General features: G+C 32.4%; 3 protein-coding genes across 4 annotated transcripts; 1 reads left to right on the top strand and 2 right to left on the bottom strand.

Moving 5' to 3' along the window:
- Nucleotides 1-4,283: 4,283 nt before the first annotated feature.
- LOC116413177 (U6 snRNA-associated Sm-like protein LSm1) lies at nucleotides 4,284-6,547 on the bottom strand. Its single transcript, XM_052899291.1, has 3 exons — nucleotides 6,181-6,547; nucleotides 5,768-5,952; nucleotides 4,284-4,542 (listed from the first exon to the last, which is right to left on the bottom strand). Exons 1-3 carry the CDS (start codon nucleotides 6,236-6,238, stop codon nucleotides 4,369-4,371), a joined length of 417 nt encoding a protein of 138 aa, XP_052755251.1. The 5' UTR covers nucleotides 6,239-6,547; the 3' UTR covers nucleotides 4,284-4,368.
- On the top strand, nucleotides 5,196-11,854 carry LOC113509587 (fibroblast growth factor receptor substrate 2). Of its 2 annotated transcripts, XM_052899290.1 has the most exons (3): nucleotides 5,196-5,342; nucleotides 7,258-7,667; nucleotides 9,583-11,854. In XM_052899290.1, exon 3 carries the CDS (start codon nucleotides 9,673-9,675, stop codon nucleotides 11,137-11,139), a length of 1,467 nt encoding a protein of 488 aa, XP_052755250.1. In that variant the 5' UTR covers nucleotides 5,196-5,342; nucleotides 7,258-7,667; nucleotides 9,583-9,672; the 3' UTR covers nucleotides 11,140-11,854. The 2 variants fall into 2 exon arrangements, with proteins under 2 accessions (XP_052755250.1, XP_026748738.1); XM_026892937.3 differs by lacking the exons at nucleotides 5,196-5,342; nucleotides 7,258-7,667 and adding an exon at nucleotides 9,005-9,338 and having other exon boundaries at nucleotides 9,583-11,841.
- A 395-nt stretch (nucleotides 11,855-12,249) lies between these two features.
- Nucleotides 12,250-13,211, bottom strand: LOC113509588 (DNL-type zinc finger protein-like). Its single transcript, XM_026892938.3, has one exon. It carries the CDS (start codon nucleotides 12,902-12,904, stop codon nucleotides 12,365-12,367), a length of 540 nt encoding a protein of 179 aa, XP_026748739.1. The 5' UTR covers nucleotides 12,905-13,211; the 3' UTR covers nucleotides 12,250-12,364.
- Nucleotides 13,212-14,662: the final 1,451 nt, after the last annotated feature.

The following is a 14,662-nucleotide window of genomic DNA, read 5'->3' as shown; positions in this document are numbered from 1 at the left end:
TTGATTAAATAACTGAAATTACTATAAATACAAAATTTTGTCTTTTACCATGAAATTAGATAGTATTATACTCCTTAAGATTTTATTTAAAATTAAAAAGCAATCATGGTACATAAGAGGGTCAAACTGAAAGTCCTTAGAAAATAGAAAACTGATTAAATAAGCAAATTTTTACCTTTATTTTATCTTTTCAAAATAGTGTCCATTCACGTCAATACAGCGCTGCATCCGATAGAACCACTGAAATAAGCACTTTGCCCACTCGTCCTTAGGGATCTCTTCGACGGCCTTCTGAAACGTAGCCACACCTTCCTCGGCGTCCATAAAACGTTTTCCTCGAAAATTTTCTTTTATTTTTCGAAATAAATAAATATCACAAGGTACGAGGTCGAGGCTATAAGGCGGATGACCCAATAGTTCTACATCTGAGGTCGCCAAATAATCGATCGTTGCCTGGCGGTGTGCGACGAAGCATTGTCGTTGTGAAAGAGGATCCTACTGCGAGGTCATTTCTCAGGCACTTTTTCCAAAACACGTGGCAAACAATTGTTACTGTACCACTCTGCAGTAATTGTTTTTCGAACCTCTAAAACAATTGTCGCGTAATGACCTGTCCTTCCAAAGAACGAGACCACCATCTTTTTTCTCACGCTTTGACCTCTCTTCACTTTCGTTGGCAACTCCTCGGAAGGAAACACCCACTGAGCTGTCTTTTAGTTTCAAGATCATAACAGTAAATCCAGCTTTCGTCTCCCGTAACTATGTCAAAAACAGAATTTGACTCGCCTCCGTTAAATCTTTCATGCATATCACGGCACCAATCAATACAACGGAGTTTTTGAGCCTCGGCCAAATTATGATGTATCCACCGGGCACGAAGCTTCCTGACCGCCAAATGTTCATGGAGGATTTTGTACACTTGACTTATACCAATCCCTAAGCTTGCCCGGATCTGCTGATAGGTCACTCTTTTGTCAGTCTCTATCATACGCCGCACAACACTGATGTTATCTTCAGTCGTCGCCGTAGAAGGCCGTCCCTCACGCACATAATCGGTGAGATTAGTGCGATCACGTTTAAACTCGTTGTAAACAGTAGCACGAAACGGGGCTTCATCGTGAAAAGCCAATCGTATTCTACCATAACTTTCTTGTTGACTTAGATGATATCGAAAGTCATAAAAAATCATTAAGTTCATGATAACGTTACACAGACTCTTTTCAATTTGCCGCCAAACCGTAAAACAAATAACAAACGAATAAATTATATACTCAGTATTATTCGTAGTTCCATTTTCAAAAATTTAAAAATTTTTTTATTATATTGCTTTTAAGTAGCCAGTTCTAAAAATTTTCAGTGTAGCCCTCGTAATACAATTTTTTTTAAATAATTTATTATCACCTCTTTACCTCGCCCTCATTTGTATTTTTTTGTAATGGATGATAAAGTAATGGTAAGCCCGTCTGCGTTAATGGTATGTGCCGAGTAACCAGTGAGGGATGATAGGTGAGAAAAAAACCAGGTTAGTTTGCCCATCATAACGAATACATGTCATTCCACACGATGGTTTCCAGTGGAGACCACGTGGAGGTCGACCTGACAGGGTCTATTGCTATCAATTGGACTGGTAGTCTGAATTGCTAACATTCCCTCCCCCCCTCGTACATTTGTATCAGGCATATTTATTCTTTTTAAATAAATTTATTTACGTACTTAAATTGAAGAACCGATTTTTAATGGGGTCAACCCTCTAAGGGTGATGGGAAAGGGATTATTACTTAAACATTAATTATAATAAAACTACATATATTCAATTTATTAATAAAAACGGGACAAAACAACCACTGAATGTAACTTTTGCAGGCAATATAATTAAAGAAAGTTCACAAACAACTTTTTTAGGTGTCTCATTGGATGATAAATGTTCCTGGGCTGATCATATTCATAAACTATGCAATAAAGTAAATTCATTCGCGTATGCTCTCTGGCGACTAAGAAGAATTAGCAATAAAGAAACAGCTTTACAGGCATACCATGGTTATGTCAGCTCTATTTTGAGATATGCTATACTTCTGTGGGGTAACTCGTATTATGCAAGCCGTGCCCTTATATCACAGAAACAATGCATCAGGGCGATCTGTAACGTTGACTCACGTACATCTTGTCGATCATTATTCAAGGAGCTAAATATACTTACTGTCCCATGTAAATATATATATGAGGTATGCATATTCGCAAAAACACATTTACATTTATTTAAAAAGAAAAGTGATCTCTGTAATTTTAACACAAGAAATCCTCAAAACTTAGTACTACCTTATAAAACTACAACTTTGTATAGTAGAAATGCCTACTGTATGACAATAAGCATTTATAATAAATTAACGGACGAAATAAAAACATTACCCTTAAATATATTTAAAAAAAACTAAAAAGATGGCTGATAGAAAAATGTTTTTACTCGGTTAATGAATATTTTGAATACTTTAAATCTTAAATATATGACTCAATTAATGTAATTTGTAATTTGTAAAATGACTGTAATTTGTAACCTGTATAATTTATTATTAATACGTAAATATATTGACATTTATTTAATATGACAATTTAAGTAAAATAGTATTAGCATAGTATAGTGGAACAATTAAATAAATTTTGTACGCCAGATTCTGGTGAAAAATGTGATCAATATTTAAATATTATATTCCATCTTTTATACCATTTTTCAAACAAAATAAAGTTATTTGTATTTGTATTTGTAAGATCTAATGACCATGTTGGTCCTAAATATCCTATCGGTGAGTTCCCTCGCGTGGTGCCCATTGGAAATTATTGTGATTTGCTTATGTTTTACGATTCCATTTTTGTTCCATAAAAAAAAATCCATATAAATAATGACTATATAAAACATATAATTACCATCTATGGGTATTGCAGACGTTCATAGGCTACGGTAACCGCATACCATCAGGTACGGCCCACCTGATGGTATGCTTGTTTGCCACCTCAGTGGTGATATGATAAAAAAGAAATTAGTTCTAAATATTAGAGTATAAGTTTTATTAATACTGAGTAAATTTTATGTAATTTTTCGAGGTTTGTCCGGAAAGTACGTATAAAAGTTTTTTAAAAATTTTATTTTACAATTATTCAGGTAAATCAATTTTATCCCCTTCAAAGTACTCCCCCTGTGACATAATGCACTTGTGCCAACGCCGTTTCCACTGTGAGAAGGCTCCTTGAAAGTCCTCTGGTTGTAGGTTTCTCAGCTGCCCCGTCGTAGCTTTTTTTATCTCATTTATGTCCCCCAAATGCCGCCCCCGAAGTACCAATTTGGTTTTTGGGAACAAGAAGAAGTCACACGGGGCCAAATCCGGCGAATAGGGGGGTGTTCGGTCACCGTAATGGAATTTTTACTCAAAAACTCACGGACAACAAGAGAGGTGTGGGCAGGGGCATTGTCGTGGTGAAGATTCCAACGCCCCTCTCGCGCCAATTCTGGACGAACTCGTGCCACACGAGCTTTGAGGCGTCTGAGCACATCGACGTAGAATTTTCCATCAACTGTCTGGCCTGGAGGGACGAATTCTTGATGGACAATCTCCCGAACATCGAAAAAAACAATCAACATTGTCTTGACATTTGAGCAGGATTTTCTTGATTTTTTTGTTCGTGGTTACCCGGATGTCTTCCACTCTTTGCTTTCACGGCCATTCTTGCCGAGTTTCGAGAGAAACTTGATTACGACGCGCTGCTCTTCAACGGAAGCGGGCTCCATGCCGACGGGGTTTCGTTAAGAGGTAACTTCACAGATGGCGTGACAAGCCAGTTTGTTAGGGACATAAGGAAGGGGTTGGCCTCCCCACTCCTCTTTCTCGCATTCCAGAACACTTTTATACGAACTTTCCGGACAGACCTCGTATAGTAAAATTTTAACTAAACATGGAAGATATTTAAGAAAAAAATATAAGAGGAATCAAAGCAATTTTACAAATTTTGTCAGTTTCAGCGTCATATAGTAACTACTGCACCAAATTCGATGTGATTTTTACAGTTAATGTGTGGTGTTCCTAAAAATCAAACTTAAAATCTGGTTTATGTTTTATCTTAATAGGCCAACTAAAAATGGTCTATTCCAGTTGTTTACTCACTTTTGAAATCCACACATATTAAGTATCAGGCAAAAAGCTGCTATAATTTTTTTTTTTATATCTAATTTAATTGGTTATTGATTTTTATTGCTATAAGTTATTATTAAATGTATTTATATAGAAACATGAAACTATTATTATCAATAATATGTATTTTAATTTAACAGAAATGATTTACAGTCTTACAATAGAGATACAATACACAGAGTAATAGAAACTAAAACATATCATCATGCCCTAAATCTGCTACTAAGTTAAGACCTCTCTCTTTCAGTGCCTTTGAGAGCAGTTTCTGTTGTTCAATTTTAGCATCTTGTTCCCTTCGCTGTGCATCCAGGATATCATCCACTGACACTTCTGTTAATGGTAAATTGTCTTCCTTATCTTTGTCCTGGAATGTAAAAGTCTCATAATTTTTACACAATAAAAGCTATATGCAAAGGCATATATTATGTTCGCAGAATAAGTGAGAATAAATCTCATTTGCTCAATAAACTGAACTAAACTGGATTTGGAGGCCAGTAATAAATATCCTCCTCTTCTCTTCTTCTGTTAATAAACTTTATTTTGAATAAAAAAATATCCATTCTCCTGTTCCAGTGGAAACATAGCTATTTTTTACCATTTGTGTATAAAAATTCCAACAATTACTATACATGATATGATAGACAAAGACTTAATTACCTATATTAATATATATTATTAATGAGTATACTTTATTTACATTAAACAATATAGGGGAAAAACAACACAATTAATAAATATAATGATACAATTGTATAAGTACAGTAAGGCTGTCTTATTGCTGAGAGCAATCTTTTTAAGACAACTTTAGGGTAATGGACCAATTACAAGTAGGTATTGTATAATTAAGAAAATTAACAGAATAAAACAATAAGGAAAATAATTATAAGTATTAAGTATGTATAAGTATAATAATATATTATTTCCCTATAACACAATAAGATATAATCTTGATTAGATTATATGATTAATGGATTATAATGGTTCTTATTGAATCATTGAAGCAGTATTAAACTTAATAAGCTCCTTTTTTTTTATTGTGGGGAAATGCCTCATGCAAACCCATATGCCCCGGGGGAGGCGTATGGGCACTGCTGGTCTCCTACTGGCTAAAACCACCACGGCATCCCTCGCCACGCCAAAGTGTTGGGGACCAGTGTGTTATAAGTATGTATAAGTATAATAATATATTACTTCCCTATAACAGAATAAGATTATATCGGATACTAGTTCTTATTGAATCATTGAAGCAGTATTAAACTTAATAAGCTCCTATACCAACCTGCATTGACTATGGGATCGATTCAAAAGTGCCATTTCTTTAAATGTATCTCTACAATTAAATTGGATACCAAAACATTTTTTTTTTTTTATTTTAAGGACCAATATGAATTTAATATCTTATAGATTTAAAACAAAATTATTATAAATTTATAATGTATCCATAACACAATGATTTCATAGAACTATCAAATTTAAATATTACAATAAGAGGTTTTTAAATATAGTATAAGTTAGTGGTATATATATATATACATATATTTAAATTTCTGCAATATATGAGACTAAAGCAGCTTTTTTATTATACTTACAATTTCACCTAGAAGAACAACATTCTCCCCTCTCACAATAAAGATGCCTCTTGGTATGTCCCCATACTCTTTGCCAACATGTATCCTTTCAATTGTCCTATGTAATACTAAATTGGCAAATTGATCGACACAACGCAGATATCCAATCAGGGTCCTCCCATCACGGAGCAGCACCATTAGTTTCTCTTTATGGAACAATAACAAGCTTTAAAATACAATGTACACATAAATTTCAATAATTCCAACAGACTTCAAACAGAGATTCTTAAATACAAGTGCTTTTAAGTAATATCTTTAGCAAATTGTGATCAATTTTCTTTTTAATAAAGTTTTGTTTTCTCAGTATCATAGTAATTTTTGAAAAATTGAAGTCTGTTTTTCTCTGTTAAAAATATTTAATCATCAACACCTACTATCCAATTCATCAAGCAAATGAGCAGTTCCAGCTAATGGGTTCACGTTATATGACATATTAACTTATTTATTAACGAAAATACAAATTATTTTTAACTCTCAATGGAATAGCGAGACTCCAATCCAAAGTGTAGGCTGTTTGTCTATTACGAAAATGCCAAATTCACGTTTTCGACTTCTTTTTATCACCATAAATTTTATACTACTTCACAGTAGTGAGTGATTAATTAATCAAATATTTATAAAAATATCCATAAAAAATGCAAAAAAAAAAAATAAGCTAACGGTATATAATTTTTTTTTTTTTTATTTTGCTCATATAAATTCGATTCACAGGTTAGAGAGATATAGAGAGAGATTGATTTGATCGACTTCAGTCGTCAACGTCAGTCTCAAAGAACATAGGTCAGTCTTCAAATTGACCGATAATACTAAAACCCTTAGTATAGAACGCTAATAAAAAAGTCAGCTAATTTGACAATTAGCTGACAAAAACCGTTAACCGTTAACCCGTTTTTGAGGCTCGAGGCTATATTTGTATAATCTAAGATATTATGTAATAAAACAGCACAAAATACAAATAATATTTGGAAAGAATTCAATTGTTATTGAACAAAATCCACCACATTTTGGAAATTTTAATTCAATTGTGGAGATTTATTTCGGATACCTGTAAACCTAAAAAATGCCGCGAATTCGTTTTTCTAAAAGAAATGTGAATATTTATACACTGGACAGCAAATAACCCGGGCCACCCGCTACTTTTGAACTCTAATCCGATTTTCTCAAAAAATATAAAACTTACAACTGCCAAAGTCATACCTATAGAAAGTGCGTTTCATGACGATCAAAATAACTAAAATTTAATGTAAAGTACCGTCATCTTACATTGCAATCAAGCAACAAACACAATGCTTACGATTTGTTCTGTTTTGGCTAAAATTCGCGCTCAGCGTTCTTTCTTCTACAGTGAGAGTAGTCCGATATTTCTTATCACTTCTTTAAATGTTTTTCATCATTTGCATAGCGTGTATTTTTGTAACTTTTTTGAGTTAATAATGGATACAACTCCTCAGGAAGGCGCTCAAGCTGTAGCATTACTTCAAGCAGGCCACAGACAACGTGAGGTCGCTCGAAGACTTCGAATTAGCAGATCTTCAGTGCAATGAGTTTACAGACGATACTTAGAGACTGGAGCATTCGATCGCCGTCCAGGTACGGGCAGATCTAGGGTTACATCAGCAGCAGATGATCGTTACATTCAACTTATTGTTCTGTGAAATCGTCGACTCCACGCAGTCCAAGTCCAACAAAGTCTGCGTGATGAACACCAAGTGGTCATAAGTTCAAATACTGTTAGAAGGAGACGGCAACAGGCCCAGCATTAACGGTAGCCCACCGTCAAGCACGACTTGAATTTGCTCAAGAGCATAGAGATTGGACGTTTGAGCAGTGGAGTAAAGTACTCTTCACTGATGAGACAAGGGTGAGTCTACATGTAAATGTTCGATGTCAGAGAGTATATCGTCGCCCTGAAGAACGTTATTCTCAGCGATCCCCTTCCTATTGTTGTTAATAATAAAATGGTGGATATCTGTGTAGCAATGTAGACTACTACTTGTTTACTTGTTTTTTTTTTTCTTTTTCTCATTTTGTACTCAACTACTGCGGTTTTATTTTGACTGAAACGAATAAATACGACATGGCTTAACATATTTCCTACTATGTTAGTATGTTTACATTATCCGGTTTAATTAACTATTTTATTTTTAGCTTTTTTTTTTAATTATACGGTTCGTTTGCTCAATGACATCATTCTATTGCTATTTCGTAATGTGAGAACTTGAATATCAATTATAATAAAATGAAAGAGAACAATTCTATTCTAATATATATGTGGCGTATTACTAACCATCACAATACGCCTTTTATATAACTGGCCATCGTATTCAGTCTTTTATATTTTTATATTTCTATTGTTCTTATGTTTTTACAATTCTGTCATCTTTTATGTCATGTCTTTATGTTTTCCTAACAAAGAAGACGTGATAAAAGGGAACTACAATATTAAGCATCTTAATTTATCAATCCGTTTCTCTTAATATATATTCTTTTATATCCTTCGTACTCCATTACACATCAATTCCATAATCAAAAAATATTGTGTGTCAGGCATGCACTACGAAGCTTAGATTATTACATAACTTGCGTATAGTAAATGTTTGATATTTCAATTATTTGTCAATAACCATTTTTACATTACTAGATTATATATTCGATACATTATGTTTATGTAGAAAATATGCAAGCAGGTTGTATCTGAATTTGTTAGGTGTTATAACTGGCACAGCATATTGTCGTATTTGAAATAATGTCATGTCAATGTTCATTGTTTTTTATGTCCCTGTTTTTTTCACTGTCGTACTGTACTGTACGTGCATACTAATAAAACTGTTTTACGTATTTGATGAGCTGCTGTTATTTTCATGTAGTAAAATCCTCACAGTAGGGTTATACGGCCATATAACATTTTCTATACACTAGCCTGCTATAAACTGGAAAAAAACAACTAATGGTGTATATTTTGTCCTCTTTTTACTAATGATATTTGCATAAAAAGAAAGGAGGCAATCATATAATTTATAAGTTTTATTTTATCATTCCTACTATGAAATTCATTGTTCTTATTTAAAACCTAAGAACAAGGAATTCTTTGTTCTTAAATGCTTAGCAGCGATAGCGATAAGATACACTATAAGTAAGTCGTATATCCATGATTTACACTTCTAACATTCTTTATCTATGATATGCTGTAGATTATTTGTAGTTCCAGTTACCTAATGAATCGAAACGTAGTTGCTGAAAAAAAATCTTAGAAATAAAAAAATCAAAAAACAATAAAAATGGCCGCAGTGAACCTGATCACTTTATTCTCGCTGATTGTGTTCTTTATTACTTATTAAAATACATTTATAGTTGTTTAATTGACTGTGGATGTAAATATAAATGCTATGTTTTACTCTCATTTAATTGCAAAGTATTTTTTCATACTACATAGGGCTTAACATATAAGATGGAACAGGACGACGAAATTAAATCCGGTTGTTTACTATTCCCTCCTGCCGGAGGAAATGTATTTAGCAAATTTCCTAAAAAGGTAGTCCTTATTCATATTTCTTTTTCTTAAACTAAATAAAATATTGAAATAAAAGTATGAGTTTAAACCTGTTTGGTCTCGTAACGCATGAATTGGTTGTTACATTCGTTGTTACTTGTCCAACGTGACTCAGACATCGAAATTTGTAAAGTATTTGCACCAGATAACTTTTACGTAAAATCTGTTTATTCAAATATGTAGTATTATTTTATTTGAGACTACATTTTTTTATTCTTCATTTCAGAAAACTTGGCAACAGAAATATTGTATATTATTTAATGCAAGCAAACAGGGAATTGAACGCCTTGAAATATATGATCATAAAGAAGAGGTAATGACTGGTGCTATCCCTAAAATAATAACTCTTGAAAATTGTATAAAAATAACACATTCTAGTCCAAACACTATTACAATATTAACTAAGTCACATACTCAACAACTTAGCACACAATCTGAAACGGAGACTTTAGAATGGGTGAATGCCTTACAATCTGTAGCCTTTAAAGGACGAGATTCCTGTCCTATCAGTTGCGACGAAGACAATGACTTGTATTGTTCTTCTGGTGAAGGGGTATTTTCAGTAAAAATGTGTGCTTCAGAAGCTTCTACAAGGTGTGGGTTTGAATCCATTAGATATCTCCTCTTACTAACTTCAACTGCCATTGAATTAAGAGATGTTAATGATAACAAACTATATGCCACATGGCCATACAGGTACATAAGAAGGTATGGTTACAGACAGGGTAAATTCACTTTTGAGGCTGGTAGAAAGTGTGATACTGGTGAGGGAATTTTTCATTTAGAACATCCAAATCAATCTGAAATATTCAAATGTTTGTCATTGAAAATGAAAACAATGAAACAAATGATTGGTAATGAAAATCTGAACAGTCCTGAACATACAGAGTTCAATATTCAACCCAGTGCAAACTTATTTCCTGGATCTAGAAGTCCTTTAGTGGCTGCAAGACCAGATGATTTGAATTTGAGTTCTCTATCATTTAAAACAACTTCTGTATCATCCAGCCAACAAAGTTCTTGTACTGAAAGAGACAGTGCACCTTTATTGATGCCTAAACCAGCATTAAAACCTAAACCTCAAAAGCCACCACGAAAAATAATCAATGTTCATAACATCAATAAAAATGTCACTAAAGATGTTCCAAGTTCAACTGATGAAAGTGTAGATTTTGGTAGATATAACAAGCTTGATAACTATGAACCTATTGATCAAGTGAAGAGAGATCAAAGTCCACCCTCTGTGCCATATGATAAGGTTGAGGTGCGCAGTGAAGCATGGAAAACTTTAGGAATAGATGATCCTGATCATACAGAATTCACTCCTAACTTGGGTGACAATCCTAACTGCCTAAAATTAATATCAAGGTCTCAAGACAACTTGAATAACCATGGTCTTATCTTAATACCGAGTCCAGTAGTTGACCCAGAAGACGAGAACTATGATAGATTGCAATACTTTGGATCTACAAGTAAATTGAATAAGTCTTCTAGGTATAAAAAAATGGAGGCTCGCCCCACAACACTATCTTTGGGTGATTCAAAGAATAAGGACACATGGAATGATTATGATGAAGTTGAGAATGTAATGCAGACAGCTAGACTGGCAGATGATTCTCATTTAGGCTATGGAATGATAAGGAAGCCTAATACACCTGGACCTCAGGTACCTACTGCTGCTCAAGTTCAGGCACTACAGAATCAAGTTGGTTTGGAAGAAGTGAATCATAATAGTTGCAATGGAAGTGACTATGCTATTGTTAGCCGTCCAAAAAGAGTATAAAATGGTAACATTAAAGACTGAATGTAGTGTTTGTTCACTCAATTACCAATATTGTTAATTAGAGTTTAATACCAACTATAATTATGTATACTTAGCAATAAATTTATCAACCTATAATTATTATTGATTTTAAATATGTTATGTATGGAGAAAATACAAAACATATAGAGAAGACATTTCCAAAATGAGACTGTATTGCATTCCTTTGTACATTCTACTTAAATACATTTAGATATTATTTAAATGTGCATTCTTTTGTATATTGTTGAGCACAGGTATTTTATAATGGAAAATGTATCAATGTGATTATATTGTGCCTTATATTTCTAGTATTTTGAAGATTTGAAGCTTGTGCCAATTGAAAGCAAATAATGATCATTTTATAAGTAGATTATAATTACCATTAGTAATACTACTTATGTATCATATATTTCATTTACATTGTGATTATTCCACATTTTAATATTATAACTTATGTTAATTTTTGAGAAACAGGAAGAATAACTGATTATCTTTTTGATATATGTATTTTGTATGAATAATAGATGTTGAGAGGTAATTAGAAAGACCATATAATTAATTTTACTACCTATGTTAACAGAATGTAAACAACAATTTCATTCTAAAGTTGGCCATATTTTTTGTGATTATTTGTAATAAATGGTATAATATTAATAAACAGTCTTATTATTTCAACTGTCAACTATTGGACATAAGCCTTCCCCATAAGGGGTTTTGCTAGTAGTTGCCATGCTTGGCAGGAGGGTTTTAAGAGGGACACTGCCGACCATCCCTTGCCCTCCCTTAGTTGCTTCTTACTTCTTACAACACCCACAGGAAAGGAAGGGTTGGTCTATTTTATACTGGAACCACATGGTGAAATAAATAGTGTAATACATAATTTCTTTGACTCCAATTTAATGAAATCGGACTTATAGGTAATTGAATCTAATTTATAGGTAATGACATATAAATTAACTGAGAAATTCTTGAAACTAATATGAATACATTAGTATTAAAATAGTCAATGTTACTTTGCAGAATATATGAGAAGTTTGTTTAATTTTTTAGACAAGTATTGGTCTGTGCATAAAAGTTACATCACATCAGTAATTTTTTTATATTTAATTTATTGCCAAACTAATATACAGATCTATACATCTATATTATAATCTACATATACATAACACTAATTTTATTAGTCCATGTTAATAAAATTTGAATTTCAGTCTTTCAATAAATTATCACATTTTGTTTCTTCATTTGTCGCATTTTTGATCATTTCTTTTGCAATGAATTCCAAATCTTCTGATAATATTTTCTGTACAGTCTCTCCTTTCTCTGCCATTATATCTTCAATATTTTTCTTTCCATTCATATCTGAGAACCAGTTCAAATTGTCTGCAATTAAATGCTTATTTTCGCAACCATCACATGTAACAATTACAACCCCTTTGTAATAAGCCAATTTCGTAATAAATTTCATGTTTCGTGTATTGCACTTTTTGCATGTAAACATTAGTTGAAACTTTCCTTCATACTTCTTCTGTTCAGGGGTTAAAGTGATTTCATTGAGTTTAATAGCACTTGTGCTGAAATTTCTTGGTGATCCTATCTTTGGCGTGGATGTTGAAACCGGTGCTATAGGTACTACTAATCGTCTCCCAAAGTAGGAGTTGCCGTTGCTTGGAAAAACAATAACGTTGTTCAAAAAACGTGGCTTGTGATATTTGACTATAAAGTCAATTAGAGTTTTATGTGACATTTTGAATAATAAAAATTAGTCAGTGAAACATTTAAAGGATTATATTCCTTATTTAGTAAAATTGCGCCACTATTACTGCACGATTATTGAGTTGAGTAATATTATTTGAGTTTAATAATATTTTTCACAGAATTTTATGTTTTGTGTGCTATGGTATAATAAAACATCAATCACATAACATTTTTACATTGGAAATAATACATTTTTATTTGTATTATGAAATCAATTAGATTTAGAATTTCAGCACATTTATACTATGAAAAAAAGTCAGAACCCTAACGTAATGATTACTTACTCTGTAACCCATAGGCTATCTAATCTGTGCCATAGATTATTAATTGGTGCCATTATAAATACTTAATGCTTTTTTATACGGCTACAGTGGCTGTATTGTCGCCTCGAAAATCTGCGAATAACTGTCAACAACAGCATGTATAGTGCATGTGTTAAAGTGTAAATACTTCTTGGTAGTTAGTTTTTTTTATTCTACTTGTCTGTTACTGAATTGTCACCTTAATAAAATTGTCTAGCTCTGATATTTAGCGTAAAACCTGCTTGACCAATAGTTCTGTTAATATAGATAAAAAGGACTTATGGTGTTTGGATAATGGTTGTACTTCTCACATGACACATAAAAAGCATCTATATATCATATTTAGAGAATGATAATACCTATGAAAAAATAAAACTTCCATCAGAAAATTGTTACACACAAATTAAAGGTAAAAGAGAAGTTGCTATTAATATTCCGAATACTCCAGGATTTAAATTAACGAACATACTTTATGTACCATTATTAGCAACTAACTTGGTATCTGTTGAAAAATTTAACGCAACTGTGTTATTTAATAGAAATGGTGCTATAGTAAAACAATATCGTAATTTTAATGAGAGCAAGTAGAAAAGATGACGGATTATACTATATTAAAGAACAGTACAAACTATGAAAGTAATGATAAAGATATAAATGAATGGCATAAAAAAGGATATTATACGAAAGACTGTCGCTACTCTCGATCGTAATGCTATAAATATTAAATGGAATGTTTAGACCAATTGCATTACCTACAACATTTAAAAAAAAATAATAAATAAATAAATATACATATATATATATATATATATATATATATATATATATATATATATATATATATATATATATATATATATATATATATATATATATATATATATATATATATATATATATATATATATATATATATATATATATATATATACTTGAAAAACAAAATCTATGTACATCAGATCTGAACTTAGCAATTTATGATTTCTTGTACACTGTCTTGACAATAATGAATAAAAGTACACCGATTTGCTCCATTTACTGTAATATGACTTAAGTTTTTAATTACAACCACCATAATTAAATTAATTATATGGAAGTGTATGGAACGTCTAATTGTCCAAGGAGCAGTACAAGGCAAACATTCTCGGGGTAGATCACCAACGCGATTGACTGACCTCATCAAAACGGCCACACAACAGTCTCTTGTGGAGTGCTCTCGCTCGGCGAATCGCGAAGAAAATAACGAAGAGAGAACACAGGAAAATGGTACTAAAGGGAGAGGTAGTAGGATTTAATAGAGATTTTGAAGCTAGTAAGAGTTTGAGCGCACTGAATAGAAGTAGGTAGTGAGTTTCATAGGCGAACTGCTTGAACAGTAAAGAATTTAGAATAAAAGGAAGAAGAATGAGTGGGAAATTTAAGCGGAGAGAGAAAAATATGATCAT

The sequence above is a fragment of the Galleria mellonella genome, unplaced genomic scaffold, assembly GCF_026898425.1.
Source record: "Galleria mellonella isolate WM207_F2 unplaced genomic scaffold, CSIRO_AGI_GalMel_v1 utg57, whole genome shotgun sequence".
In the NCBI taxonomy this organism is placed as follows: domain Eukaryota; kingdom Metazoa; phylum Arthropoda; class Insecta; order Lepidoptera; family Pyralidae; genus Galleria; species Galleria mellonella.
The sequence above is the reverse complement of the archived record's forward strand: the minus strand, read 5'-3'. Positions and strand labels throughout refer to the sequence as shown.

Bases quoted from the DNA above. Each gene is read 5' to 3' on its own strand.
- LOC116413177 (XM_052899291.1), bottom strand. From the start codon at position 6,238: ATGTCATATAACGTGAACCCATTAGCTGGAACTGCTCATTTGCTTGAT. The intron at 5,953-6,180 runs GTAGGTGTTGAT...TGTTCCATAAAG, and splicing joins TTTGCTTGATGAATTGGATA to AGAAACTAATGGTGCTGCTC. The intron at 4,543-5,767 runs GTAAGTATAATA...TTTACATTCCAG, and splicing joins TTGTTCTTCTAGGTGAAATT to GACAAAGATAAGGAAGACAA.
- LOC113509587 (XM_026892937.3), top strand. From the start codon at position 9,255: ATGGAACAGGACGACGAAATTAAATCCGGTTGTTTACTATTCCCTCCT. The intron at 9,339-9,582 runs GTAGTCCTTATT...TCTTCATTTCAG, and splicing joins TTAGCAAATTTCCTAAAAAG to AAAACTTGGCAACAGAAATA.
- LOC113509588 (XM_026892938.3), bottom strand. From the start codon at position 12,904: ATGTCACATAAAACTCTAATTGACTTTATAGTCAAATATCACAAGCCA.